Below are 27,164 nucleotides of genomic sequence, written 5' to 3' on the forward strand. Positions count from 1 at the left end.
ATCTTCCCCGATCCCCGATGGTTGGCTCCCTCGCGGTCAATACGACCACAACAGGAGACTTCAATTCTGCCAGTTTTACCTTTCCATCCCATGTGTCTACCACACGATTCTCGGCCATTTCACTGCGCACCCTCTTCGCATGTCCGGATGTTATGGATCCGGTGAATGGAACGGAAGTGCAACAGGTGTGCATCGATCGCAGATCGACCTCGTACGAAGCTAAAGGGATAGGGCAAACTGCAAAAGGCAACTGCCTCCTCGATGCAGAAAATTCCCACACACAAACGGTACCGACTAATGATCCTGGGCTCTCTGTTGCCTGTTTTTGTTTTTTTTGTGCGTTTTTGCAACTTTTTTCTCATTGTTTTCACCTTACGTTTGGTCGTTTTTCGTCCTCTCGTACCACTCTTCGAGTGTTTTTTGTTGTTGTAGTTGCTCTCTCTGCCCGCTCATTCATCCTTTTTCGCTTTCTATCACTGATGCAGTTACAGTTGTTGTCGCTGGCCGCGCCGTGTCTTTCTGGCGTGCCGTATTTTATGTCTGTTTTGTGTTTAAACCATCGGCGCGCAGTTTGTGCAGTTCCGATGCAGGCTTGCAATTCGGTCCGATCCACCAGGAGGCAACCAGGAAGCTGCTAACCACTACTTGCGATCCGCAATGCAGTGTGCGTCCCTAATGGTGGCTCAGCTAACGCTGGCGCGAGAAGATGCGATTACGAATGTCACTCGTCGCATTGATGTGCACGCGTGACGCGTACAGATGGGTGGGAACTAGGAAACTGGAATTGATCGCTCAGAAAAGGGCGATAAAATTATTAATTATACGCTTTGCATGCTATCTTCGAGGCCATAAATGCCCCTCGATAAACCTTTCCGTGAAGGCCCAAAAAACTATAAAAAGCTATTAACGATGTCACGAGAGATGGTCTCCGATGCAATTGCGTATTTTTTTTTACTGAACGAAAATTGGAAATGAGCAGTTTGTTCTGGAAATTAAAAAAAAAACTGGTACTGTAACTATAAACATTCAATACATTCAACCACAATAATTCGCTGTGGTGGTTGGTTTGTGAAAAATAGGACCATTGGACTGTTTTGCAGTTTGTGTTTATCGGATCAAGTACGAATGATCTTACTGCGGCACCGTCTTTACCTCAAGGAGAAACAGGTCAGCCAAAACATTATTTATTAGTTGAAGCTTTCAGCAACAATGGGAATGGGATCTGTTCTCAGATATGCATTGGCAAGGACGTTTGCCGTTAGCTAGAATTCACAAAACGCGGTAGACTTGATTTCCAATGCCAAATCGCTTCAGTCCTGAGAAAATGCGCTGCGACATTGTTCAACTGACGGTCTTGGTGTGATATATTCGGCCCCATCAAGGTTAGCTTTAGTTTTTGTTGTTTTTTAGTTTAGTGCGATAAATTCCCCCGGGTGTGTGCACCTTGTACTCGGCTCCGCGATTCCACCACAGCTGTTTTCGGACGTGATCAGAAACGCACAATTTTTATTTTATTTGATACACATTTTCTAGTACGTCAATTGTAATGATTGTTTTATTTATCAGAAGAACCACACACACACGCACTCTTCGTCGCCCTTCGTACGCGTAGAATTTCAGCCTTCTTGCTCTGGGAGATCCTTTACACGTCCTGGCAGTATCATCAATTTACACCACTTGCCTATTTTATGCACTTTTGCTGTAGCACGACACTGTGCAAATCCGTGCAACACTTCACTTCATGCACATACAGTTGCGTTGCGATGAGTTTCCTGCGAACAGTTTAAACAATCGTTGCTTGATCGATTATATTTTTTTCCATGCCATTTTAAATCAATATCGTAATTTAATGTTAGAATAATCCTCACGCGCACGCTCTTCTTCGCCGCGTTTAACAGCAGCGGAAGAAATTCCGAGCCTCAGAAAAGCAGACAGGCATAAGCAGTAGTGCAGCGCACGAAAGGGATGGAATGATACAGTATCCAAAGCCGTCGTGAAACCGGGAGTTGCGGCGAAAATGGTCCCCCTTTCTCGTTCCTTCTGCTTCCCCTTCACACCCCCTCGATGAACTAAACAATCTTGCTGTTCGGTCCGCTGTTCGGCCCATATTCGGCCTATCTTTCGCTTCGTGCCAGCTTCGGCAATTTCCGTGTTCCAAACGAAGGCGGACGCAGTAGGCGTGGCTCCAGTTCGCAAATCGGGAGGGCGTCCCCCTGCGCTGTCACTGGCAGTGCTGCCAAAACATAGTATTTTCATTTCTGGAAACTAATTCAAAATGACCGCTAAAATATCTCTTTTTTTAAATACCAAACTTTTTTGGAATGAACGAACACGAACACGGTGCGGGCGTTTGAGGATCCGTTCCCATTCATAAAGACAAAACAAGTGCAAACAAGCATGCTCAGTAAACACTTCAGACTGTTGGTTCGGTATTACCACCGCCGCCCTCACGGGGCTTTCGACTTGTTGAGTGTGCCCCGGGAACAAACTCTGCCTAATAGTATTCCCAGTCCATGGCTGGAAGCTGAGGTAGTTGCTGAATTTCGGTTTGAAGCTAGAGAAAACAAGATGGGAAAAAGGTTCTCGAATGATTCTGGCCGTTTAGAATAGTCTTCCGAGACAGCATATTTATTCAGGACGCCCTTTCCATTCATTCGGTTCATCCAAACATCAACACCTGTACGATTGGACAACCCAGTCCGCCCATGGTTCCGAGCTGGAACGCGCGCTGGGACTTGAAAGTTGATTGATGAGCAAAGAAACACGACGACGGCAAATAAACATAATTTCCATTCACTTTTTCTTCCACCGATCGGAACCCAATTTCCCGAGAATGTGCAACGATGTCAATAAACATCCGATTCGATCGATGTTTCCGGTTATATGGGTATTGGTGGCAAACCGGGTTGGACACGGGTAGGTCGCTGTAGTTCAATTTTAGATGTAGTTTTCCGTGTGTTTTCCTGTTGATTTCCGGTTAGTTTACCTTTCACCGGATGCGCTTAGACGGAGAGGATTAACCGAAAAGGCCACTCGATCGGTTAGATTATTTGTGTTGCATTGCGTCGTGTTTGGAAAAGATAAACGTAACGTGGCGAAGAATAGCATTCGATTTTTAACACATTTTCATGCTGGCACCATGCGACCCGTTGCCCGATCCCCCACCACTGCATCCCTTCTTATGTCGCAATATATATGCTGTGCAGCGTGAGGTACGGATGAAAGTGAAGCATCTCTTCCCCGAATCCGGCACGTGCCACCGTTCTTGTGGTCGTTACACGCGATGATGTTTGCTTCTTTGCGATACTTGTTTGGCGCAACTCAAGCACCTTAAACGCCCATTAACATAAACACACAAGCGCGCGGTGCAGTGAAGATCGAGGCGAACATGTTAATAAAGAAAGGCAGAAAGGAACGCATCGACGAATGTATGAAGTAGCCGATCAACAAGAGAGGGTGACCCGTTGAGGATCGTTTTCATATTTGCATAGATCCCCTCCTATCCCCCACGATCAACCATTCCGTCCTGCCGAGGCTTTGTCATTGCGTTCTGAGGCCCATCGTGCTCCTTCAGCTAAGCAGAGCTGGCTTAGTTGATCTATCAAAACGACATCAATAAACAAATGCCAAGAATATCAAATTAGTGTCAGTGGCAAAGCAAAGAATAGACAAGTCGATGGATGTACTCCGGTACCGCGCATCCGTAGGTAAAGAAAGTCACGCTTGCGGCAACCGGGGTGGCACACCTCCGAAGAGATTGGTCCGGAAACGGAAACAAAACTTCCCGTAAAAGCATTCACTTCTTTTGTGGGTGCTATTGTGTGTGTGTGTGTGTGTGTGTGTGTCAGAGGGGTATAAATAACTATAAGACATAGTTTTGTCTACATGTGCTTAGTTTATCTTCCTTCGGAGTTGTTGTTCTACGCGGTAGAAATTTGAGATTATTTCTACATTATTACGTTAGTTGATGATGACGGTTGTTTTATTGTGCATGCATCGAATAAGGGACAACTACTGGTTCATTTCACTTCAATGCAATGCACAGATAATGGAAAATTAAGCATGTTCGTTAATTTCTTCACCAAACTTCTCGTATTGATCAGAGCTGTACAGGAAGTACAGGATCATCAAAAGGACCTATAATGTTCAATGATGGCAGTGCTTCCTTCACCGTCGATCAAACGAATCAGTATTCACCAGCGGAGAACCCGTAGGAAGACGACACAAAAAACATGATTTGTTTGGTTCTTCATGGCTTCCAAACGTTGAATGCCGCCTTCCTCCACAGTACTTACTCCAATCGTTTACCGCAGCTGTGAAATGTATGGAAAAAATATATTTTCGTGCACGTGCACGGTGCAGCGGAAACGGAAGTGTTATTAAAAAAACCCTTTACGTCGTGCTATAATCACACGTGTTTGCATCTTTAGCTGGTTGTTTAATTAAACAAAAACGATGATCGCAAGCGGCTGAGATTGCTTTATGATCTTTACTGCTGGGTGGGTTCGTTCTACTATATGCCCACACCGAAAATGACGCATTGTATTGTACCGATGGTTGTATGCGTTTGATCATCTAATCAAATGGTTCTCTCTCCCGATTTTCTTTCCACAGGCTATGGATCGGTGCATGATCGTAGTGCCAGCGAAAGGTCTCCACCACCACCACTAATATCGTCCAGCGGGGGTAACGTACAGAATGGTAGCACCAACGGCAGCAGTAGTACATCGTCCATGACATCCTACCTGTCGTCGCTCGGGTCAAGAGGTCCACTCAGCGGGGGCAATGGATCCGGCGCAGCGAGTTCCGTCTATCACCAGCAGTCTGGCAGCGGCGGTGCTATGAAGGAAGAGCAAGAGCCAAACAGTTTCATCAACATTGACGATCTGCCGGTAAGTTTCGCACAGCGCACCACTTGCTTATCTTACGGTTCGCACGCAACAACAGCCCTAATCGACCTTTTCGTTTCTTATGCGCAGAACTATGGGGTCGTACCGGCACATTACGACGAGCAAGATCAATACCACTCGCTGCCGGCACCCGAAACACAAACGTCCTCGCACGGATACCTCGAAAACAGTCCCGAGTTTTACTCAGCCATTCAGATGGAGCAGAAGTACATGCCGCCGCACTACAAATCGGGCCCCTACACTAGCCGAGGTGGGCGCTACCATCAGCCGCATCACCACAGCAGCAGTGCTGGCAGCACTGGTGGTGGAGGAACAGGTGGAGGTGGTGGGGGAGGATCTGGGAATCAACATGCGCAGCAGCAGCACCATCAGCAGCATCCACAACAGCAGCAGCAGCAGCAGCAGCAGCAGCAGCAACAGCAACAACAGCAGCAACATCAGCATCACCACCCCCATCATCATCCGCATCACCATGCGCACCATCATCCTGCCAGCCATCATCAGACAGCTCATCACACGGACAGTGGATATCCGGAGTATGGTTCACCGTACGACACTCCACCGTTCCAGACTGTTCCCAGTAATACGACATCGCCTCAGAGCTCGGCCGCGTCCGGCAACGGAGCTCCAGGTGGTGGGCCCGGAGGCGGTAACGGAGGTGGCAACAACAACAACGGAGACCTGCTAGGTGGTCACGTAGTAGATCCGTGGAGCTTGCACCATCCCGGGCAACATCCGCACGCCGGTGCGCCCCACCCACTGTTGGACTTTCAGCATCCGGCTTACATGGGGACGACGATGGGCTTCGACAAGACGATGCTAGGGACGTACGGGGCGCAAGGTGGTGCACCGTGCTTTACCGGTTCCGGACCAATCCAGCTGTGGCAATTTCTTTTGGAACTGCTCACGGACAAAACCTGCCAGAGCTTCATCTCCTGGACCGGAGATGAGTGGGAATTCAAGCTTACCGATCCCGATGAGGTAAATGTCGTGAATGTCAATGACGATCTCAATGACCAACACTAACTTCCGTCTTATTCCGCTTTCCCTTGCAGGTCGCACGGCGATGGGGTGTCCGAAAGAACAAACCAAAAATGAACTATGAAAAGCTAAGCCGTGGCCTCCGGTACTACTACGATAAGAACATAATCCACAAAACGGCCGGCAAGCGATACGTGTATCGATTTGTATGTGATCTTCAAACATTGCTGGGGTAAGCATCATTATCGTATGCAGGCAAATTCACATCCTTATTCCGCATTTCCTTCCTTCGTTCATTACAGCTACTCAGCGAAACAGGTGCACGAAATGGTTGATCTCAAGCCTGACAAAAAGGACGATGAATAGACTGGTGAAACAAGGCGGGTCTAATACAACCTTGCTGTGAGCGGAGGAGATATGTGATTATGCGATCCCTACTCATCCCTCGCTTGTACTACTTCGAGCATGCGTTGCTGCTCATTCACTCGATCTCCCTCTTCTGGAGCCACCGTCGGAAAATGGGATAAATACTTCTCTAAAACCACATCATGGCCAAGAGAAATTAAACTAACTGCTGCTGGAGCTAGATGCGTATGAACGGGTAACACAAAAAAGCACGCGAATCGGACTGATCAAGTGAAGACACAAATTGACAAAAGATTTCCCACCAAATACGATAACGGTTCCATACTTCCATTAAGAGACAAAATGCACTGTTGTACATAACACTGGTGCATGCTCTAGTCTCGCATGCATTCGTCAACTCGCACCAAAAGACGATTCGCGACGTTTAGATATTGCGACCCCAACAGTTGTTGGCGGATGGCGGCATAACACCGTTGATGCTTATTTAGTTCTTTCCAAACTCGGTCCCGATTTTCGTGCTTAATTTCCACACTCTTTATTTAGCTCCAATTAAGGGTGGGTTGGAGTGTTGATACGCGTGAATGCATAGTGGACAGAGTATTAAAAATGTTGTTTTTACCATTAAACAAACAGTCGTGTAAAGAAAGTTTTGTTTTTTGTAACGAAAAAACAACAATCAATTGTAACGATTAGTACAGGAAATATTACAAACAAACACAGAAAGCTTCCAAATCCTAAGAACACAACTGTTCGATGGTATGCTGAGTGCAAATAAATAGGGAAAAGAGTTAAATAAGTAAGACTAATAGAACAAGTGCAGAAAACAAAGTGGAATACTGGGGTGGCGTGTTGGAGTATAAGACAACTTACAAAACAGCTACTTAAATCTGCTACCGAAGCACATATAAAGCGGGAGCATATGTACACCACCTGAACATGAGCAATGCGTTCCAATGGTCGATACATTTCATACGTACAATAACATGACCTGTGCTATGTTACATTAGACAATCTATGTTACATTAGATACCCTTGGCTCGGACTCGACCATCATCGATGCTGCTTTCCAAAAGAGCATTCGTATCGGACGACGTAAACAGGCAACGTACAGGGGAGCACTTACAGGATTCATTATTACATGGCGATTTAGGTAGAGCAATCGTGAAGCTTTGTGATAAGTTTGTATAGATAAGTTTATTTTTTATTACATGTATGTATTTTCCCCCTTTTCTTTCGGTAATGTTTACTACAACAAACGTGGATCGCACCCGATCGGTCAATGTCTAGAACGTGCAGCCGCATGCGCACATCTACGCTGCATCTACTTACTGTTACTGTAATTTAAAATGTGCTTGCATTACCGTTCCAATGGAACAATACATTGCTTACGTTTAAGGTTTTTTTTTGTTTTTTCCCATTTTTTGTTTGTTTGTTTTGTTCTTTTTTCTTTCCTTCTGCTTAGATTATTTAACTTCCATTTACTCCTTCCATTCACACGGAACGAAATGTGAACTTACGTTAAAAAGTTATTTATGGCAGAACAACGGCAACAGCAAAACTGTTACAGTGTAATGCAGCAATACAAATTGGCCACCAGCGAGCAAGATTGATAATGAAATTCGGTTTTTAAATACCTCTACTAAAATTCCTTTAGTAATGTGTAACACATTACGTCGCTTGTACATCGTTACCATTAACTAGGTGTTACTGGTTACGATCTATGTATTTACTTTACTTCGATAATGAGTGCCTCTTTCGATTTTTTTATAAAAAAAAAAGATTTCGACAGTGTAGTTACGGTTTTACAACTTTTTGTGTTTTTTTTTTCTTTTGGCTTTTGCATTTTTGTTCTAATTATAGTAAAAAACCATACCTCCCCATCCTATAGTTTTTGTTGTGAGATCTTGAAGCAGTGTAAGACCACTAACGTGGTATGGTACGCGATCAATGTTCGACTGTTAACTTTGCGTCCATGTCTGTACGCTACAGATTGGAAATAAATCATACACACACACAAAAACGAACGAAACGAAAGGGACATACTGTACTGTGCTGTAGTTTGCTGTTTAGTATAAGCGTTCTCCCTAACTGTGCAAACCACATGAGTAAAACTTAGGAACATTAACACGGAATAATCGTGGATCCCCAAAACAGAACGCTGCATACGGGTTAGGCTCGCGAAAGAGTAGCGTTGTAGCGTGCTACCACCAGCAGCACTAGGTCAAACTGATTGGAGCCAAATTTTTGAACCTCTTTGTGTGTGTTCGTCGTGTGCAGTTAATCTAATTACATGTGCTTCATAAAATTTAAGCACCCCTGATCATACGTGGGTAGTAAGGTAGTAAGAAAGCAACGTCAAACGCAAATGAAGATTATTATTAATTGATGTAAAAAAACAGATACAGCAACACGTTAGTGCAGAAAAACTCTGTGTAGAGATATAAAACAAAAGTAAACCCTTATTTCGTGGTAAGGAGAGTTAAGTAATTATTGAAAATAATAATAAAAAAACATTATTCAAAACAATTTAAAAGATTATTTGGATTGCACGTTCCACGATACGCACGTTACATGTGGACTCGGTGTAATATATGTTGCAATCCTAAACATCGCATTCGAAAGAAAACCACCCAATTAGGAATCGTGCTCACGCTTTGAAACAACAACAAAACAGTGTCTTGGTTCTCTAGCTTTCGTATTTAATGATATCCGGGGTGCTATTGATTGGTTCGAGAAAGTTGTGACGATCTTGTGAACATTACAACGATAGATGATGGCCTCCTTACGCATGGTGATGATGTACGCGAACGCGCCTCAAGTTGAGACTTGGGAAATGACTGAGACTTTCATTCCTTTTTGAATCGTTTTTAAAGGTGTTATTACTTGCATCCTGTAGATTGGAATTATTTTAATCAACAAAAAAAGGTTAGCACTTTCCAATTTTGGAAGATATACGAATTAATCCCATGAATAAAGCCTAAAACTAGGTAGAAACAATAGCGTCCCGGTGAAAAAATATATGACGAAAAAAGAAAAGCCTATTATCGAGCCTCTATTAATCGTAACGTTTTGTACAGCAACATGTAATAGATACACCAGTATCACACCACACCATGTACCCCAGCAGTAGATCACAGGAATATGAAATGGATTGAAAGTGGTGAAATTTTGAACTATGTCATCAGTGTATGCCAGGATCTGGATTGGATTGATTGATAGAAGATGGTCCCCGAAGTTCCCACCTCCGAATCTCCGATGGCTCTCTCTAGCGCTAGATTGAAAAGTAGACAAGCTAAACCATGTCCTTGGCGCAACCCCTGCCATTTCTGACATTATTTGACTTTATTTACCCGTGCCGGATCCAATCTGATCTAAAGATTTGATCAATGATTGATTATTCGTTTCCTCTCTGATAGTTTTTAACTACCTTTTATGCGAATGACTACAAGACGAACTTGTAGTCTATGCAGACTATGCACCTCTTATCATTGAAAAATGGTCTTTTTTAAATGCAGATCAGATCTGCATCTTTTTTGGATTAATCTGAAGGTAAATTATCTGCATCATCTATAATAATTCGCTACAAAAAATTACCACAATTGTTATTTGAACACGCACGCAGTTATTTGAAATGCCCTAAAAATAAGAATACAATTTTAAAACCTTCAAGCATAACCACCTCCTACTAAAACGGTACGAAACTTCATCTGTGAACCAATAGGATACAAAAAAAAAAACATACAAAGCTAAAGACATTTGAAAAAAAAAATGAACAAATTAGATACAATACATTGTAATTCTACGGCTGGTGTTGGGAGAAGAACTTCTAACCGTTTCCACACACATTGCACAACACGTGCAATTGAACTGAAACTTTCGCACTACCATTTATTTGCACCGTAGACAACGGAAGAATTTATAGAAAAGAAAACTAGTTCAAAGTGCCGGGGGCACCCCCGCCTCAGTTCCACCCTTTCCGGTGGTGTTAATGAGTTGCGTTAATTAATTCAATTTGCATCATTTACGGCATTAGTTCTGGCCGATAGTGCAGCGGGGTTTGTGTTTGGGTAATAGCTTTTTTTACACATCACTGACAACAATGATCGCCGTCGAATTCGTTACCACTTTCATAATCAGACTGTAAATGTTTTATCCAACGGCTCTAGCTATTACTAACCTTTTGGCACGAAAGCAGGTTCTACAAGGCAGATAAAACGCATGGCTATAACCCATCTCGTGGGACGCGTATTTTTGGCCAACCGCGAAAAAAAGTTCAACTTCCCTAAAGATGATTTAACCGATCAACTCACAAACCTGTTCCGTTTCGGTTCGGTACGGCCCGTTCCCTGTGTTCCGCTGTGTGTTCCAGTGCACATGCTTTCTTACCGGTGTAATGGGCGAAATGTTCTGCACAAACATGACGCATTTTACTTCCGGTCCACATTGTGCAATTAAGTCGAATCGTAAAATAATGGGGTCAATGGAAAAATCCTGAACCCATGGGTAGGATTTTTTTTTTGAACTCTTCAACACCACCCGGCGCCTCGTCCGACTTGCATCGCGAAATGTCAACAACAGCGCGTCAAATCAAATATCATCATTGCCGATTTGAAAATAAAAACCCGTGCCAACCCAACAAGCAGCCTCTACGACCGCCTGGGTCACTGGTACACAGCGAGGTCATCAAAATCGAATCTAGCCCAATGCACCTGGTGATCGGGCACGGAAAGTGAAGGTCAAGATAGAACGGTGCAGGCAACATGCAACATAACGGATGGTGGTGACTGGTCATCTGCATTGTGCGCCCAACCCACCGCACCGTGCACAACACTCCGTTCACCGATACTGCATTCGTACAGCGACGAATCGATAGAACCATTATTAGCACCTTCACGCACGCCGCCGATGTTCAGCCATTGCCAAGCCAGTGCGTCGCGAGCTAGCCTTATCGGTCATGGTGCAGCCATTGGGACAGACATGTGCGATTTGTTGCGGGGTAGGGGTGACAAATATACACCAAACCCACAAACGATACCGAACGGCTCAGAACCACCAACACAAGAACCGACCTGCTGATGTGCCCGCGTTAGAACCTTTTTTTCGGCAGAGGAAAAAATACGACGACTGTAAATTTGATTCACTACCCACGCACTCGCATGGGGCGAAAAGCAAAAAGAAATTCTACCGCATACACACACGCACAAGCCGGTGCTATGGTGTGCAAAACAATAAAAGAACCAACTGAGCCAAGAACACCGCATTCAACCTGTAGAATAACGCCAACGACGGAAAACCTAACCCCAACCGCCATTGTGGCCTTCGGTGGTGCTGAAGCAGGAATGTTGAAGGAGAATTGGGACCCAATATAAATAGGGAACAACTGGCTGAAGGGGTTTAATCAGTGTACGACTTTGCGGCTCTACGGTTCTAACCCTCTGCCGATCGGAATAGCTCCGGCAAATACGAACGATTTCGGAACCTTCGATCCTTCGACACAGGTGTGTTTTTCAGTTCGGACTCCAAGGAGTAGGCACCATGTCCAGATTGATTTTGCTGTGTGTGTTGGCGATCGGTTGGCTTGCAGTTGGGCATTCGCAAGCGAACGTTATCCTGTACGACGAGACCGAGGACAATAGCATTGATGGATCGAGCGAAGTGATAGACTTGTCCCATCTCGGACCAGAGCTATACGGTGAACCAGACGAAGAGGTGGGCAAATTGGTGGCCAACTACGATCCATCCACTGATAGCAGAAATGTGGAGGAGCTGGGTTCGTACGTACAGGGCGACATTCTGATCGATCGTCCGGAGGGGCGGAACGGTCTGTCTAATACGGCTGCGCGTTGGCCGAAAGGTGTGGTACCGTTTGTGATTTCGGGTAACTTTGGTAAGTACGGTGGTACGGTGTCCGCGATGTATCTCGATCCCGTCTCACTGCCCCCTGTCTCCGTGTCCCCTCCCCTTTCGCAGACGCCCAAGGTATGCAGCTGATCGAGCAGGCGATCAATGAGTATCACGCGAAGACGTGCATCCGTTTCGTGCCTCGCATGGGCGAAACCAACTACGTTTCGTTCGAGAGTTCCGCCAGTGGCTGCTGGTCCAGTGTCGGTATGACCGGCGGCAAACAGGCAGTCAATCTGCAGATTCCCGGCTGCACCACCCTCGTCGGCACGGTCATGCATGAGATGATGCATGCACTCGGGTTTCTGCACGAGCAGAACCGCGAAGATCGCGACACCTGGGTGAAAATTCGGTACGAGAACATCAAGCCCGATACGAAAAACAACTTCGAAAAGGCGAAGAAGGGTTCCACCAACAGTTTCGGGGTATCGTACGATTATGGCAGCATCATGCATTACTCCGCGAGCGCTTTCTCCACCAACGGCAGACCCACGATCGAGGCAACGGTAAGTGATGGCAGAAGGCGAACAACCTTTTGCCCCGCACACATATCGCACACTATCGAGCAAGTACGCCCCTCCGCCCATTCACATAATCGTACCGCGTACCATGCTTAAACATTTTCCCATTTTCACACGCAGAAACCATTCACTGGCGACATGGGCCAACGGACCGATTTCAGTAAGAGCGATCTCGCCAAGATTAATCTCATGTACGGGTGCAAGTAGCGCACACATTCGGCACGGGACATCGAACACCACACACCCATCCATCCCGAACTAACAACAACCACCTTCATCCGATCTTTCGGCTCGAAAATACCAGTTGGAGTGTCCATTTTATTATGCCAATAAAGTCGCTTGACGAACTTTCGCCTTGATTACCTTGTGCCTTGTATCCTTCCGTCAATGTTGCGTCCTCTTCTTATCTTCATCTAATTTGGTTGACCTCGTGCATCACCAGTCACAACTCGCACAATCGCACATACCGATACCGATCATATATTTCTATCTATGAGAAACTCATTCTAGCGTACCGGTGGTAATCAAATGGGCCAGCGAAGTAGGTTCTCCTCCAGCGATTTGAAGAAACTGAACACTATGTATGGATGCAAGGCAGGTTCGTCGACAGCTGGCACAAGCACGGGTGGGTCGTCTAATGGGTCCCAAGCGCAAAAACCTGGTCGACCAACACGTCCCTCCAGACCGGCAGGCAACAATCGTCCCGGCAACGGCGCACATATTGCAGGTGCAATTGTGAACCTGATTGGGGGCATCTTTGGCGAGGAAGACTCCAACACTACTGCCAACGCACTAGATGCGGCACACCGGCGATGAAATCGGACCATTCCAAAAGAAGTGGATCAGCAGTACTCGCGTAGCGAAAAATCATTCCCAACTGTCTACCTCATTGCATGAGCGATCGCGAACAAACGGAATCGTGCATTTGTTTTTCTATGTTTTACTTTAATAAAACTTAACCATATCTCATACGCACTTTCGTTGTCTGCCTTGTACAATTTGCGAAGGAGTCTAAGGGTCGTTTTCTGTGCATGTTTGTTACTCACTGTTTCGCTACAATTTCCATTCCAGAAACCGTTGAATGGTGCTCAAATGGGACAGCGGGATGGATTCTCGTGGAACGACATGGAAAAGCTCAACCAGATGTACGATTGTGAGGGAAGCAAGGGAAATGGACAAACGTTGCTTAGACCCCCCTCGTTTGGCATGTTACCTGGTACCGGAGTGTCCGGACCGGCACGCCCATCCAGTCCAGGTGGGGGCCATCCATACTTTCCACCATCAGGGCCAGGTCCCTACAATCCGTACTATCCACCGATCGGAGGTCCGATGTTCCCCTACGCACCCTATCCTGGCCCTGGCTTTGGATACTATCCTTACGATGTGAACGTGGCAAAGAACAGTAGCGCAACGAAGTAAAGTACGATGAAGTACGCACGCTCACAACTGGCTGTATCTAGCGGTTTCTAGACAGAACATGATTTTAATAAATTGTTACAACACAAACGGCCAATCGTTACATGTATCGTTTGTTCACCAACATCCGCGAGCGGGGAAGTTTGCACTGACTAAGCGTGTGTAGCCGGTACTGCATTTCCGGAGCCGTAACACGTTTTCGTACATTTTCCAGTAATTGCTGATGTTCCGTCGGCAGCACTATACGCTCGTCGTGCTGATTCACATCCTGGCCCTCGGCACACTCGGCACACTGTTGGCTACCATATAAGTCGCTGATGGGTGCATCCTCCTCCACCACAGTGCCACTCGAACTCATGCGAACCAACTCCAGCACCTTCCGTTCGATGGCCAATAGGGCATTCATCAAGATCTCCTCCGTCAAACGATCACGGTCGCAACTGGTCGTTCCTGCCATAAGCTGATGTACTTTTGCTCGATCAAATCCAACCACCGATAACGCCTGTTCTACAACGGCGAGCTTTACTTCCAGTGCATCCTTTTGCTGGCGAACTTCCTCTTGCAGTTTCATCGAGTGCTCCTGGGCGATGAGTTGCTGGCGCATGTCCTGTTTCAGGTTCCTCTCATCCACAAACCTTTGCCGTTTTGCACTTTCATGCAGACGCTCACTGTCCTTCTCGAGATCACGTGCAATTCCATTAGCTTCCTCAATTTTTGCATTCGTTATGTTCAAATACCTGAACAGTGCCGTATACTTGTCCTGCTGTTTTTCTATTGCCAGCAGAATGTCCTGAATAGCGGCAAGCTGCAAGTACTCCTTCGTATCATCGATGATCACACCAAAACGATCGATTTTATCCCGGTGGACTGTCTTGAACAGATTGCGCTTGCGGACCAATCGCGGATCGAGGTTCGCAACGGCCCGTTGGAAGCCTTTCGTGCGCAGAAACTCGTTTACATACCGTGTACCTACAATCTGACGCTCCATCTCTATCATCTCCTGCACACGGGCACGCTTATCCCGGGTTTCCTGAGCTTTAAGCGAATCGATCCGGTAGCACAGATCTTCACCCTGATTGAAAGCCAGCGTTGCGCGTTCGATCATGTCGAGCAAAAATTTCCTGTTTCTATTCAGCTCACCCACATATTGCTGCCACTGTTGATTGTAAAGCTTTCGATCGCCGAGCTTATTCTCTATTTCGCTCCGCTGTTTGCGATTTTCCGTGTGCAACTTACCTTCCAGCAAACGAGCATTGTGAAGCCGGGTTTCAATAGCCATGAGCTCTGTGCGAGATTTTTCCAGCCCTTTCTCGTAAATAAAGTCCGAGGGTACTGCCTTAGTTGCGCATTTTAGCTCACCGTTGGCGCGTTTTATTTGCGACATAAGCTCGTTCATATCTGTTTTGGCGGCTTCGATCTGTTTATCATACCGTACTGCATCATCCAGCATCCGTAAAATGTAGCCACGAACAATTTCTGCCTCACGACGGTGGTCGGGTGCATTGAAGACTTTCAGTTTAAGCGCTTTGTGAGCTGTCTCGCGCTCCAAATGAACCAACCGCTTGTTTATGCATCGTATCTGGTAAGCTTCAACAGTTTCGCCCGGCGTGATAGCATCGGTCTTCTGATACCGATACTTCCAACGAATAATTTCGGCCTGTTGGCGACGTCGCTGTTCAATGCGCTCGTCGGCACTGAGATTTTCTTCCGGCCCAAAGAAGACGGGGGCAGCCGTCACGTTTGCCATATTGGAATCAAATAATTCTGTTTTTACTAATGCTATGATTGCTTCGTTATGGTGGCAGGGCAGCTTACTTTGATCATCGCTTCATCGAATACGTTGTTCGGTCCGGTATTACTCTGGAATCCCAGTACGCTTTGGAGCTTCATTCGCTGCGAAGTTCTGTGCTCAGCGTGCACAATTGTTCCAACTCTTGTTCGTGTCGTGATTTTAGCTGGGAGACTTTGGTGAAAGGCTTGAAAATGCTACATTTACGGGCGGCTTTCAAACTGTTCCGCCGGGGAGCGCACACGATCCCAAAGCATCTCGAACCCATACCCAACGAGCGCGATCCGCCGTTTTCGAAGATGGTGGAATATTGCTTCCACAAGGCATGCATCGTGCTCGAACCGCAGCTGATTGAATCAATGAACAAGTATCCTGCGATGACAGCGGAAAAGCGTATCAACAGAGTGCAGGCAATCTTGAAGATCATCTCCAACAATTCCAGCACACTCGAGTTCCAGTTTCCCTTCGTGCGTGACAACGGTAGCTACGAAATGGTCACGGCATTTCGAGCCCACCATTGCCTTCATCGCCTTCCGGTCAAAGGGGGCATTCGATACTCGTTGGATGTGTGCAAGGATGAGGTCGAAGCACTGTCGGCACTGATGACCTTCAAGTGTGCCTGCGTAAATGTACCGTTTGGGGGAGCCAAGGGCGGTATCATTATCGACCCTGCTAAGTATAGTGAAAAAGAGTTACAAAGCATCACCAGGCGCTACACGGTGGAGCTGGCGAAAAAGAACTTTATCGGTCCGGGCATTGACGTGCCCGCCCCAGATATGGGTACTACGTCACGCGAAATGTCTTGGATAGCGGATCAGTACGGGAAAACATTTGGACATCGCGACATTAACACGATGGCAGTCGTCACCGGCAAACCTTTGAATCAAGGCGGTGTTCGAGGCCGAACAGAAGCTACCGGCAAAGGAGTCTACATTGCGACCAATTGCTTTACGCGCGAGGCCAGTTGGATGCGCGAGATCGGACTTGAACCGGGACTGGAAGGAAAGACGGTTATTGTGCAGGGCTTCGGAAACGTGGGTCAGTATGCTGCCGAACATTTCCACAAGGCGGGCTGCAAAGTGATTGGTATTATCGAAAAGGATGTTTCGCTGCACTGCAAGTCCGGCATCGACATCAAAGCGCTCAGCCGATACAAGACACAACAGAAGACGATTAAAGGATACCCAAAGGCAAACGAATTTAATGGCGATTTGCTGCTGGAAGAGTGCGATATCCTCATACCGGCAGCGATGGAAAAATCAATAACATCCGAAAATGCGAAAAACATAAAGGCTAAGATTATAGCCGAGGGAGCCAACGGTCCCACGACCCCTGCGGCTGATAAGATCCTGCAGGAACGCCGTATTCTCGTCATTCCCGATCTCTACTGCAACGCTGGCGGTGTGACGGCGTCTTACTTCGAGTATCTGAAAAACATTAATCACATCTCATTCGGCAAGCTATCGTTTCGTCATGAGGCTCAAAATTTGCGTGAAGTGCTCGCGTCTGTGCAGGAGTCTTTGCGCAGCGCTGGTGTCTGCGTTACTGTGACGCCAAGTAAACACCTCAAACATTACTTTGAACATGCCAGCGAAGCGGATGTGGTAACGTCCGGGCTGCAATTTGTTCTAGAAACGGCAGGAAAAGGAATCATGAATGTAGCCTCACAGCACCAGCTATGTTTGGACATCCGAACCGCGGCCTACATCTGGTCGGTGGAGAAAATTTTCAAATCGTACGAAGAAGCAGGACTTTCTATGTAAACTGTGACTGTGTGTCATGCGGTCAGTCAAAATTGTAATATTCTCGAATAAATAATGTTCATTTCTACTCTGTTGGTGTACCTAACTACTCCATATTTTCTCATAAACGGGCCACTTACCTCCGAGCAAGCGGTCAATATCCTTATCCAGAAAGTACGTTTCGATGATTTTCGTATTTTTTTAATCTCGATACCAAACATTCAGAATAGTCGAACATGAAACTCTGTTTCAGCCATACGTTGATCCTGATCAGTCGGTATACAATTTTAGCACTTCAACATACTTATTTGTTCAATAGGTTTTTAAAAATGATGATGCGTACGTGAACTAACGACATTTAACTTCCAATATTGTTGTCATACACATATACCCAAAAAGCACTATACATAAAGGCACATGAAGGACTACCTTTCCTTTTGCATGTGGTCCACGAGCGAAAGAAATACGAAGGAAAGATAGCTGCAATATGCCGGTTCTAAATTTAACAAAATGTTTCAAAGATCAGTATGTAAACTAAATCAACGTCTGCACTATAAATCGAGTAATAAAAGGCCATTTTATAGGTAATCTATAAACTGTCTTCCAGAAACTCCCATCTAGATATGGTAAACTAGCAGCTGGAACAGTAATGTTTAGCACAAGCAACACATGTTACGTGCGACTGACGCCACGAATACTTGCTACTTATTGCTCACTATATCTCAATTTCGAATTTTAAAACTATAAAACATTTGAAAGAGAGCGTTCGTTTACGCTTTTCTAAATGTATTAGTATTATACCTATTAGGTTCGGCACATGGAACAATCTTGTAAAACAGTTTTTAGCAGCGATTTTTGAATGGCAAACCATTGTTTAATCTATTTTATATATCAATACTCATATCATCAGCACTTGTATCGCTCATTGGAGATGTTTTTGTGTTCCATTCGTCAAAATTTAGTTGCATGCGCAACGTAGACCGAGGAACGCTACCACTAACCTCTTCACTATCACCACCTTCCGATGCATTGCGTGGATCCAATTTTTCCGACGCTGTATTTATGTCCTTCGACAATTCCGTTTTATCGCACACTTTGCCATCATCGTCCTCCTCCACGCCTTCTGCGCAGTAGAATGGAAGCGTTTGCTCTTCCGTCAGATCTTCAATCACGTATTTCAGTATAGTAGTAGTAAACACGTCGTCTCGCTTCAAAGAAAGACTTTTGTGGAAAGAATCTACCGCATCATACAGCTGGCCCATTAAAGCTTGCACAAATCCGATCGCGGTGTATGTTGCTGCATTCAGCGGTTTCAACGAAAGAGCCCATCGATGAAATTCTAACGCTTCGTCGTACTTTTTATTTTTCCTGCAGCAGTGACCAAGATTGTTGAGCAATGGCTCCCAGCGGGCGGTCAGCTGTTCATTATTCTGTTTCACCATAGTTCGTACCATTTCTAACGTGCTGCGGAAAACCTCTTCAGCGCATTCGTATTGTTCGCACTCGTATTTTATAACGCCCAGTTCGTGCAGAACAAAAACGTCCAGTGGGGCAATTGACATCGCTTGGTAGAAAAACTTTTCTGCCATAGCGTGGTTTTTCGTCAGTCCGCACTCGACTCCGATGTAAAGAAGGGGCAGGTGGCATCCGCGCATTAGTTGTGTCGCCTTGAAATAAGCTGCCATTGCCTGGTCATGTTCGTTTTCCTTTGCGAATGAATGTCCGTAAGCCAACCATGCCGGACCGTACAGACGATCAAGTGCCGTTGCTTTAGAAAGATATCGCCTGGCTGGATCGCTTTTACCGATCAAATCGTAGTAACACCCCACGGCATACCATGAAATGGCATCGTCTGGGTAAAAGTCAACTAATTTGTGGGCGACGTAGAAGAGTCGATTGCAGTCCTTCATCTCCATTAGGCATCCTATCTGTACGGTAAGCGATCGCTTGTGGTATGGATCAGTTTTTAGAATTTCCTCCAACATTTTTATACATCGCCGGTAGTCGCAGCTGTAGAAATATTTTTCTGCCCGCGCTATCATTAAATCTATGCTTGATTCCAGCTTATTCATACACTGCTCATACGGTACAGTTGAGTCCCCCGCTTTGATCTTTGGGCGATTGATACGGAAAGATGTTTCCTGGCGCGAATTATTCGTTCCTCCAACACTGAGCATTGTAGAACCACCTGTCATGCTGGTTCCGAGTAACGATGCTCTGGTCAAAGAGGTATGAATTAAGTAGGATGGGTTGTTTTTAAGGTCTTCCAGAATTTTGTTTGCTGGAGACATGATTTCGCTTTGTTTTTGTTTTGATCGTGGTGCTGGAGTGAAGCTTTTCGAAAGTGATGATTTACTCGTTTCATTATTTTTACAATTTTTCATTTTTTCCTTCAACTCGTGCCACAGGCTGGTGTTCATTGAAGATACGGGAGGATCATCCAGATTGGCCTGCTGTACAAATATAAATTCGTTATACAATGGCAACGAGTAACACGCCTTTAAGCTATCTCCCACTTACCATTGCAATTGATTCGTAATATTTCTTCAACTTGCTCTCGTAGAGACACTTTAGAACTTTTCTTTCCGGTTCTGTACATTGCTGCACCATTGGAATGTGCTGAATTAGTTCCTTCTCCTCCCAGGCCATAAGCATGTCATGCTGCACTAGTGCATCCAGTGCTTCGGTACAGTAAACTGATTTATGCAGTGCTTGGACATAACAATCCATCGCTAGGCTGCGATTGTCCATCGATTCCAGTATCTTGCCCTTGAGAAAGTATACCGACGCGATGATGTCGGTTTTATATGGTTCCTCATAAACGCTACCATCGTGACTTTTGTCCGTGACAGAATCATCTTTCATACTGGACATTGAGCTTGTTCCAATTCTGGCGCTCAAGGCACATGACAATGTTTCGCAATCAACCGAGTTTAGGATCTCCAGGGCAGATTGATATTCCTTCGCTTCGTTCAAACACTCCGCGGCCAAGTAATGGCAAAGCAGATTACTTTTCTCTAGTCCACGGCTACGAATCGTATGAGCAGCTCGCTGGAATTCCCGTAATAGAAACATACACTGTGCTTCCCAGTAAACATCGAGAGGTTCGCCATTGCTGAGAACTGTTACCTTTTCGGCCCAAAACAGAGCCGTCTGGTAACGCCGCTGAAACAAGAACGCACATGCAAATCATCCATCAACCACATGTACTACTCTGGCGATATCAAAAGAAAAACTGCTTACCAAATCAATATAGTTTTTCACTGTTTTACGATAGCACTCGATATCAATCAGCTCGTGTTCCATCGTAAGCGGTTGTAAACATGAATGCAATTAAGGGCGCTTAAAACCGTGCTAAACCGGCGCCTTGTCAAACTTGCCAATGTCGACATTCGGTTAATCGACGAACGGGTATTTCGATGAGATATTTTCCATCATTTTCCAATGTTTCGGTACAAACTGCATAGTGCGTTTAGCAGTCGCAAACAAACAAGATCAAGATATCGAAAAAAGCGAACCATTTATACGCTTACCCATGCCTCATAGGTGGGAAATAAATGGTCAGACAATATGCAACGCATTATTCGCGCCTCATATCTGCCCGAATTATGTCCACAACTCGAATTACGCTCACTGCTCGATTCCAGTGACAGTTGGATGACATTAACAACAATAACGCCGTAACGAAAACTCACGCCAGCAAGCAAAACAGTGAAGAAAGATTTTCCGTTTATTAAACGTTATTTCGCGTATCGATATACAAATTTGTGCATAGTTGCAGAACAAAATTAAGCACGATTGAGTGCAATAGCGATGGAGAGTGAAGGATCCTCACCGCCCGCCTTTGGGCCTGCTGCCTTGGGCTTGCATCCAGTTGGAACGAAATTCCCTGTCAAAACAACGAATACACAGCCCATGCAAGTGCTGAACGCTAGAGGAATGCCCGCAAGAATTCGAAAAAAGAATCGTCTGTTTTTCGACGACGACATCATCAACGACAAAATCCCATCTGCAAAGCCAACTCCCAAGAAAACACCCGGATCGGCCAAGAAACCGTTGATCAACGCCAAAACACCACGCAGGGAGTTATCTACTACGCCCCGAAAAGTGCTGCCTCGACTGTCGTTGAAAAAGAAATATTCTTCGCGGTATGCACACCTGAAGCAAAGCGGCAGAAAAAAGAAAATTGATCAAGACGAGAAGGTGCACGACATTACGAAACTGATGAATACGAGCGGATCGGCAGATTACGACAGAAACCAACGGCTTGGACATAAGTTCCGTAACTTTATCGTACTTTCCAAGGCACATCGGTTTTGTTACTATGAATTTTTCTACAGTGACATTGACCGGAACCTGTTCGAAGGACCGAGCGAGTTCGATCATCTGGTGCAATTGCATTATCCACAGTTGAAAACGAATAATCTTACCCGTGCAGAATGGCGTAAAGTTCGAGCATCTTTCGGTAAACCGAGACTGTTTTCGCCCGCATTTATTATGGAGGAACGGTTAGAGCTTGCTCGCAAACGGGAGAAAATAAGAATACTACAGTCGAACAGCCTGGGCGACATTTCTTTCATCGAAGGTTTGCCTCAAAGCATCTCGAAGCTAATATCGCCAGGCACGAAGGTAACGGCCAAACTAAGGGCACCCTTGGATGGAATGTACAACGGAACGGTAGAGGGGTACGTTTCCGAAGCGAGAAGTTACAGAATTAGCTTCGATCGTCCCGGGATAGGATTGCGCTTAGTACCCGATTACGAAGTGTTCTCAATGGAAAAGTCCGATACAATTAAGCTGAATAGCATCACGAAGGACTATCGGGTAGCCTACAAAAATGCTTCGTTTTATCTCGCATCTCCCAAAACAAAATCCACCAGCGCTGGAGGGGATCCGCTACTGGGCAGCGACATAGGACAAAAGCTGAATTCCAGCGGCAGGAAGGTGTTTTTCCCGAAAGAAAACATTGGAGGATATTCGGTGAAGTATCTTGAGCTGATCGTACGCACGAAGAAGACTCTTTCTGCCAAGCAAATGAAATTGCTTCGCTTGCAGAACATCACCTCGGAAGCGCAGATCTACAAATCGTACGACAATCCTCTGCCAGAGGAGTTAAGGAAACGTTACGCAATGTTGATAGTAGCGATCGATAAGCTGAACCGTGATCTTGCCGAACAATTGAATCAGTTGCGTGAGTATGTAGGAAACTTGACGAACGATCCGGAAATGTTGGCGATGATCACACCGAGCCACTATCGTGAGCAGTCCCGCGAAAAAGCGGCTCAGATCTTCGAGAAAAATAGCAAGAGCTTCGTTAAGAACGAACATATTGCGAATCTGATAAAACATCTTACCACGATTATGTACCTTGCATCGAATGTGAGTAAGAATGATAAGGATGAGCTTAGTATAATGGCACTCAAGGGAGCGATCGTAGAAACGAGAGAATTATTGGAACCGGGAAATGTGGCCGCGTTCAATCGCAACGTTGCACATCCCATGAGCTACATAGAGTGTCATCCGAGTTCATCTAAATCATTAAAAACAGAGTAAGATCAGGTACCGTACAGGTTGCATGACGGAATAAAAAGGAGAGTATCGTATCAAGGATGATGATCAAATAGTTGAAAACGCATGGTGCGACAAGAAATTCGATCTGGTTCAAAATCCAGGTTTATGCCGTGTTTGTCTGCTGCCGGTCACTGGGTCAACTATGGATATTAATGTTGTTTTATTTCACATTCATAGCCAGCCATAAGACAAGAAAGCTAAGCCAAGACCGAACACGATTGTAAGTTCAAGCTAAGCAAGTGTATAGAATTGATAGTAGCAAGAATATAATGATTATTTGTGTGAAGTTTTTAAGCATGTATAGAATTTAAAACTTGATTCAATAAAATAGATGTACAATAGACCTATTTCATCCTACGATGTCTTTATCAATGAATTTTGCAATGATATGATTGCAATGGAAAACATACAAACCTAATCAATGCCTACGCATTAAAACAGACCGATTTCGGCCTAACTTCATTTTTACGATTTGCTTTTCAATATAGTGATAGTTGATTTTGAAAACGATCTACATCGCTGCAAATTGTTGAGTTCGTGAATTGTTCCTAATTCCTGTACATTCTCGTGCTATTTTGTGTTGGAAACATTCGCAGTTTTAGACATTTTCAACAGCTCTTCGGATATCCCACTGCAACGGGCTGCGGAAAAGCAAAACAGTTTGCCTTTTTTTTGTTTTCTTCGTGCTGTCAAAAGTGACTTTCTTTTTTCTTTAGAACAATTGTCAAGCTTTCCGGGTCGAACAACTTGCTGTGCTGTAAAATTCCATAGTTTTCTCTGTTTGTTTGTACAGAAATGAGAAGTTTGTTGTTAAAATAGGGAATTCCTTTTACAACTTATTGCCATCGGATTAATCATCCATTTGTGCAGTTGCTCAATTCAAGTAGCAAATCATTGGTGAGTCAGCAATAGCTTACAGATAACACCGTTACACGGAGGTGTAATACCCCGCCCTGCTTCAATGCATTTGCAGTGTCAAGCCATCCGGCAACAGTTTTTCTGACTCATCCTCCTCATCATGTGGAAATCAACGGCAGGCCGCGATATTGATACAACCGCTGTTAACCAAGGAGCCGAAGATGACGACTGGGAAACGGATCCGGATTTTGTGAACGACGTTAGTGAACAGGAGCAACGATGGGGCTCGAAAACTATCGAAGGCAGTGGCCGCAATGCAGCCGCCATCGATATGCAACAACTGCGCGAGGAAACGGAACGGGCCGATGCGGATAAGAAGCGCAAAGATGGGCCAAAAGCTTCACACGGGTATGGTGGCAAGTTTGGAGTGGAAAAAGACCGGATGGATAAATCTGCCGTCGGTCACGAACACATCGAGAAGGTGGAGAAGCACGCTTCCCAAAAGGATTACGTATCCGGATTCGGGGGTAAGTTCGGGGTACAGAAGGATCGCGTCGATAAATCTGCCCTCGGCTGGGACCATGTAGAGAAAGTGGACAAGCACGAGTCACAGAAAGATTACAAGACGGGCTTCGGTGGCAAGTTTGGTGTGCAACAGGATCGTCAAGATAAATCGGCCGTCGGATGGGATCATATGGAGGCGCCACAGAAACACGAAAGCCAGCTCGATCACAAAGTGGTAAGTGCGAGAATGTCGAGAAAGACGAACTTTTATTGATCTAGGGTGCTCCCTAATCTCATCGTTTTGTGGCCACTAGGGCTTCGGAGGAAAGTTTGGCGTGCAGACCGATCGAAAGGATAAATCAGCCTTTGGCTGGGATCATGTGGAGAAACCACAAATGCACGAAAGCCAGCTCGATCACAAAATTGTGAGTAGTTTCGTTACAAGTACGGATTGCACGTACTAATATGGGTTGCTTCGATCACTGTCCTATTGCACACCTGGTTGTAGGTTGACTGTTGTTTGGCATTACGGAATTGGCGGAAATTAACTCCTCATATATGCATATGTTTAACTTCTTGCGTTGCTTTCGTAACATTTATTGCTGACAAAAGTTGTTTACTGCTTGCAACTGAACATTATATCATATTTCATAGGGCTTCGGTGGAAAGTTTGGAGTACAAAATGATAGGATGGATAAATCAGCAGTTGGGTTCCAGGAGCAAGATAAGATCGGTACTAACTACACGAAAGTGAAGCCAGACATTGGATCCGCCAAGCCGTCGAATTTGCGTGCGAAGTTTGAAAACTTTGCCGCCACTGCTGAAGAAGAGGCACGGAAACGTGCCGAAGAGCAAAAACGTTTGCGCGAGGAAAAGGATCGACGTGATCGGGAAGAAGCTGCGAAACGTGTTGTAAGTAACTATTGCTCATGTAAGTCCGTTATGGTTGAGTAGTTCAAAGATTTGATTTTTTTTGTGTCACAGAATTATTCGGCAGAAGCAACGGAACCGAAAAAACCGGAACGGAAAGGTCCTATAAATACAGGGAGGGAAGCTGGTGTCAGCAGCGCTATCAACAATTTCAACAAACCACAAGAAAATGCATCATTCGAAAAGTCAAGAGTAAGTTGAGCAAGATTAACGCTTAAGAGAAGCTCTTAGAATGTATGGAAACTAATCGATGTACACCCTCAGAAGGACCCAATAGTGCTACCGAAGGAAGAAGAAACACGCAAGCTGGTGCAACCAGACGTGATTCCAGCCTCTGAGTCTACTCCAGAGTTGGTAGTAGCAGTTGAGCAACCCGAAACAGCGTCAGAACTCAACACGCAAGAGCCAGCACCAGTTGCACGTACATCTTACAGCGCCACACCGGTTGCAGTTGCCGAAAGAGAGCAAGCTACAACTACAGTAAGTTCCACAGGCCAAGAACCGGTGGCGGAAGTTGAACCGCCTGTGCAAGAAGATGTGGAGGAGTTCATTCTGTCTCCGGACAATCCGGGTATTCAAGCCATTGCTTTGTACGACTATCAAGCCGCTGCGGATGATGAAATATCCTTTGATCCGGACGATAAGATAACGCATATCGAAATGGTAAGTAACGAAAGGAAGATAGCAATATGAATGGAGGAAAGTCTGATGCATTGAACCTAAAATTTACAACTACTAACGTGTTTCAGATCGATGAAGGCTGGTGGCGGGGATGGTGCAACAATAAATATGGACTTTTTCCGGCAAATTACGTACAGTTGCTACAATGAATCGTGCTCAAAATCATTGTTCAACGGCACAATTGTGTATCTGCAATAGCATAGTTGGTAGGCATTTATAGCATTTATATTTTTCAATATTCATTTGACATCAGTTCTTTTACTATCAAACCGTGTACGACGTATTTTCATCCAAATGGATGAAATTACATTCCTTTTATATTCATATGTGTTTCGATATGTAACAATGTTCTTCCGTATCGTAGTATCATTTTATTAAGTAGGAAAGTGAAGTTGGAGGTGCGCTAAATTGTGCTTTGATAGTGGGAATTTATATTCTTTCAGATTGGTTTTTGATTCACTCTATTATATCTTGTGCGATGTACTCAGTTGAGAACATGATGCCAACGAATACGAGAGAACCTGCCAAAAACAGATAATTGGTACATCTGCTAATAAACTCTTGTACGTTGTGTTCTAATCGTTGAAAAGTTCTACGGATGGAAAATGGAATCCGTTTTAATCGAAGTAGTTACATAATAAAGTAGATTAAAGCTGAAGGGTACTAACGTCTTGTTAAATTAAATCCCAAGAGAATAAAAAAATAAAAAAAATAAAAATGTATGTGTCCCGAGTATTTACAATTGCCGTTCAAGTTTGGTTTGTTTCAGCTACTTCACACGATCCTGAATCTACTGCATGCTAATTACATAGTGGTAATTACTCGATCATCATCAAGCTCACTACCCAAATAATCTTAATATTTTCTACCCATCCCATTACCACTGCACGATTCGTAAAATTCCGCACACCAAAATTGTAAACCATGGAATTGTAGTTATTCATAATGGAAGGAAGACTGATTGCCTAAAAAACATTTGATTGCCTTTCATTAA

General features: G+C 45.0%; 7 protein-coding genes across 10 annotated transcripts in view; 5 read left to right on the plus strand and 2 right to left on the minus strand.

Annotated features, from left to right (window-relative positions):
- Positions 1-7,582, plus strand: part of LOC128307525 (ETS-like protein pointed) — an 82,685-nt gene extending 75,103 nt beyond the window's left edge. Inside the window, exons 7-10 of the mRNA XM_053045404.1 lie at positions 4,615-4,892; positions 4,980-5,891; positions 5,966-6,123; positions 6,194-7,582. Coding sequence (XP_052901364.1) covers positions 4,615-4,892; positions 4,980-5,891; positions 5,966-6,123; positions 6,194-6,257 — 1,412 coding nt within the window. The 3' untranslated portion in view covers positions 6,258-7,582. The remainder of the gene's footprint in view (positions 1-4,614; positions 4,893-4,979; positions 5,892-5,965; positions 6,124-6,193) is intronic.
- A 4,210-nt stretch (positions 7,583-11,792) lies between these two features.
- LOC128310818 (hatching enzyme 1.2) lies at positions 11,793-14,098 on the plus strand. The gene is made up of 3 exons (XM_053047545.1): positions 11,793-12,144; positions 12,228-12,664; positions 13,751-14,098. The coding sequence occupies exons 1-3, from the start codon at positions 11,793-11,795 to the stop codon at positions 14,096-14,098; spliced, it is 1,137 nt and encodes a 378-aa protein (XP_052903505.1).
- A 97-nt stretch (positions 14,099-14,195) lies between these two features.
- Positions 14,196-15,842, minus strand: LOC128298562 (uncharacterized). Its single transcript, XM_053034329.1, has one exon. The coding sequence runs from the start codon at positions 15,840-15,842 to the stop codon at positions 14,196-14,198; it is 1,647 nt and encodes a 548-aa protein (XP_052890289.1).
- A 236-nt stretch (positions 15,843-16,078) lies between these two features.
- Positions 16,079-17,647, plus strand: LOC128310828 (glutamate dehydrogenase, mitochondrial). Its single transcript, XM_053047557.1, has one exon. The coding sequence runs from the start codon at positions 16,079-16,081 to the stop codon at positions 17,645-17,647; it is 1,569 nt and encodes a 522-aa protein (XP_052903517.1).
- A 586-nt stretch (positions 17,648-18,233) lies between these two features.
- LOC128297044 (cell division cycle protein 16 homolog) lies at positions 18,234-20,996 on the minus strand. 2 transcript variants are annotated; one of them, XM_053032597.1, is made up of 3 exons: positions 20,870-20,996; positions 20,147-20,791; positions 18,234-20,076 (listed from the first exon to the last, which is right to left on the minus strand). In XM_053032597.1, exons 1-3 carry the CDS (start codon positions 20,930-20,932, stop codon positions 18,511-18,513), a joined length of 2,274 nt encoding a protein of 757 aa, XP_052888557.1. In that variant the 5' UTR covers positions 20,933-20,996; the 3' UTR covers positions 18,234-18,510. The 2 variants fall into 2 exon arrangements, with proteins under 2 accessions (XP_052888557.1, XP_052888556.1); XM_053032596.1 differs by having other exon boundaries at positions 18,234-20,079.
- A 338-nt stretch (positions 20,997-21,334) lies between these two features.
- On the plus strand, positions 21,335-23,534 carry LOC128296937 (protein lin-9 homolog). The gene has a single exon (XM_053032469.1). It carries the CDS (start codon positions 21,440-21,442, stop codon positions 23,177-23,179), a length of 1,740 nt encoding a protein of 579 aa, XP_052888429.1. The 5' UTR covers positions 21,335-21,439; the 3' UTR covers positions 23,180-23,534.
- Positions 23,535-23,931: 397 nt separating this feature from the next.
- Positions 23,932-26,861, plus strand: LOC128310098 (src substrate cortactin). Of its 3 annotated transcripts, XR_008288870.1 has the most exons (8): positions 23,932-24,094; positions 24,171-24,794; positions 24,874-24,984; positions 25,214-25,471; positions 25,544-25,681; positions 25,754-26,152; positions 26,239-26,376; positions 26,614-26,861. XR_008288870.1 is itself a non-coding variant. In XM_053046649.1 (7 exons), the coding sequence occupies exons 2-7, from the start codon at positions 24,216-24,218 to the stop codon at positions 26,317-26,319; spliced, it is 1,566 nt and encodes a 521-aa protein (XP_052902609.1). In that variant the 5' UTR covers positions 23,932-24,094; positions 24,171-24,215; the 3' UTR covers positions 26,320-26,861. The 3 variants fall into 3 exon arrangements, 2 of the variants coding, with proteins under 2 accessions (XP_052902609.1, XP_052902610.1); XM_053046649.1 differs by having other exon boundaries at positions 26,239-26,861; XM_053046650.1 differs by lacking the exon at positions 24,874-24,984 and having other exon boundaries at positions 26,239-26,861.
- The last annotated feature ends 303 nt before the right edge of the window (positions 26,862-27,164 follow it).

This window comes from Anopheles moucheti, chromosome 2, assembly GCF_943734755.1.
Source record: "Anopheles moucheti chromosome 2, idAnoMoucSN_F20_07, whole genome shotgun sequence".
NCBI classification, from domain to species: domain Eukaryota; kingdom Metazoa; phylum Arthropoda; class Insecta; order Diptera; family Culicidae; genus Anopheles; species Anopheles moucheti.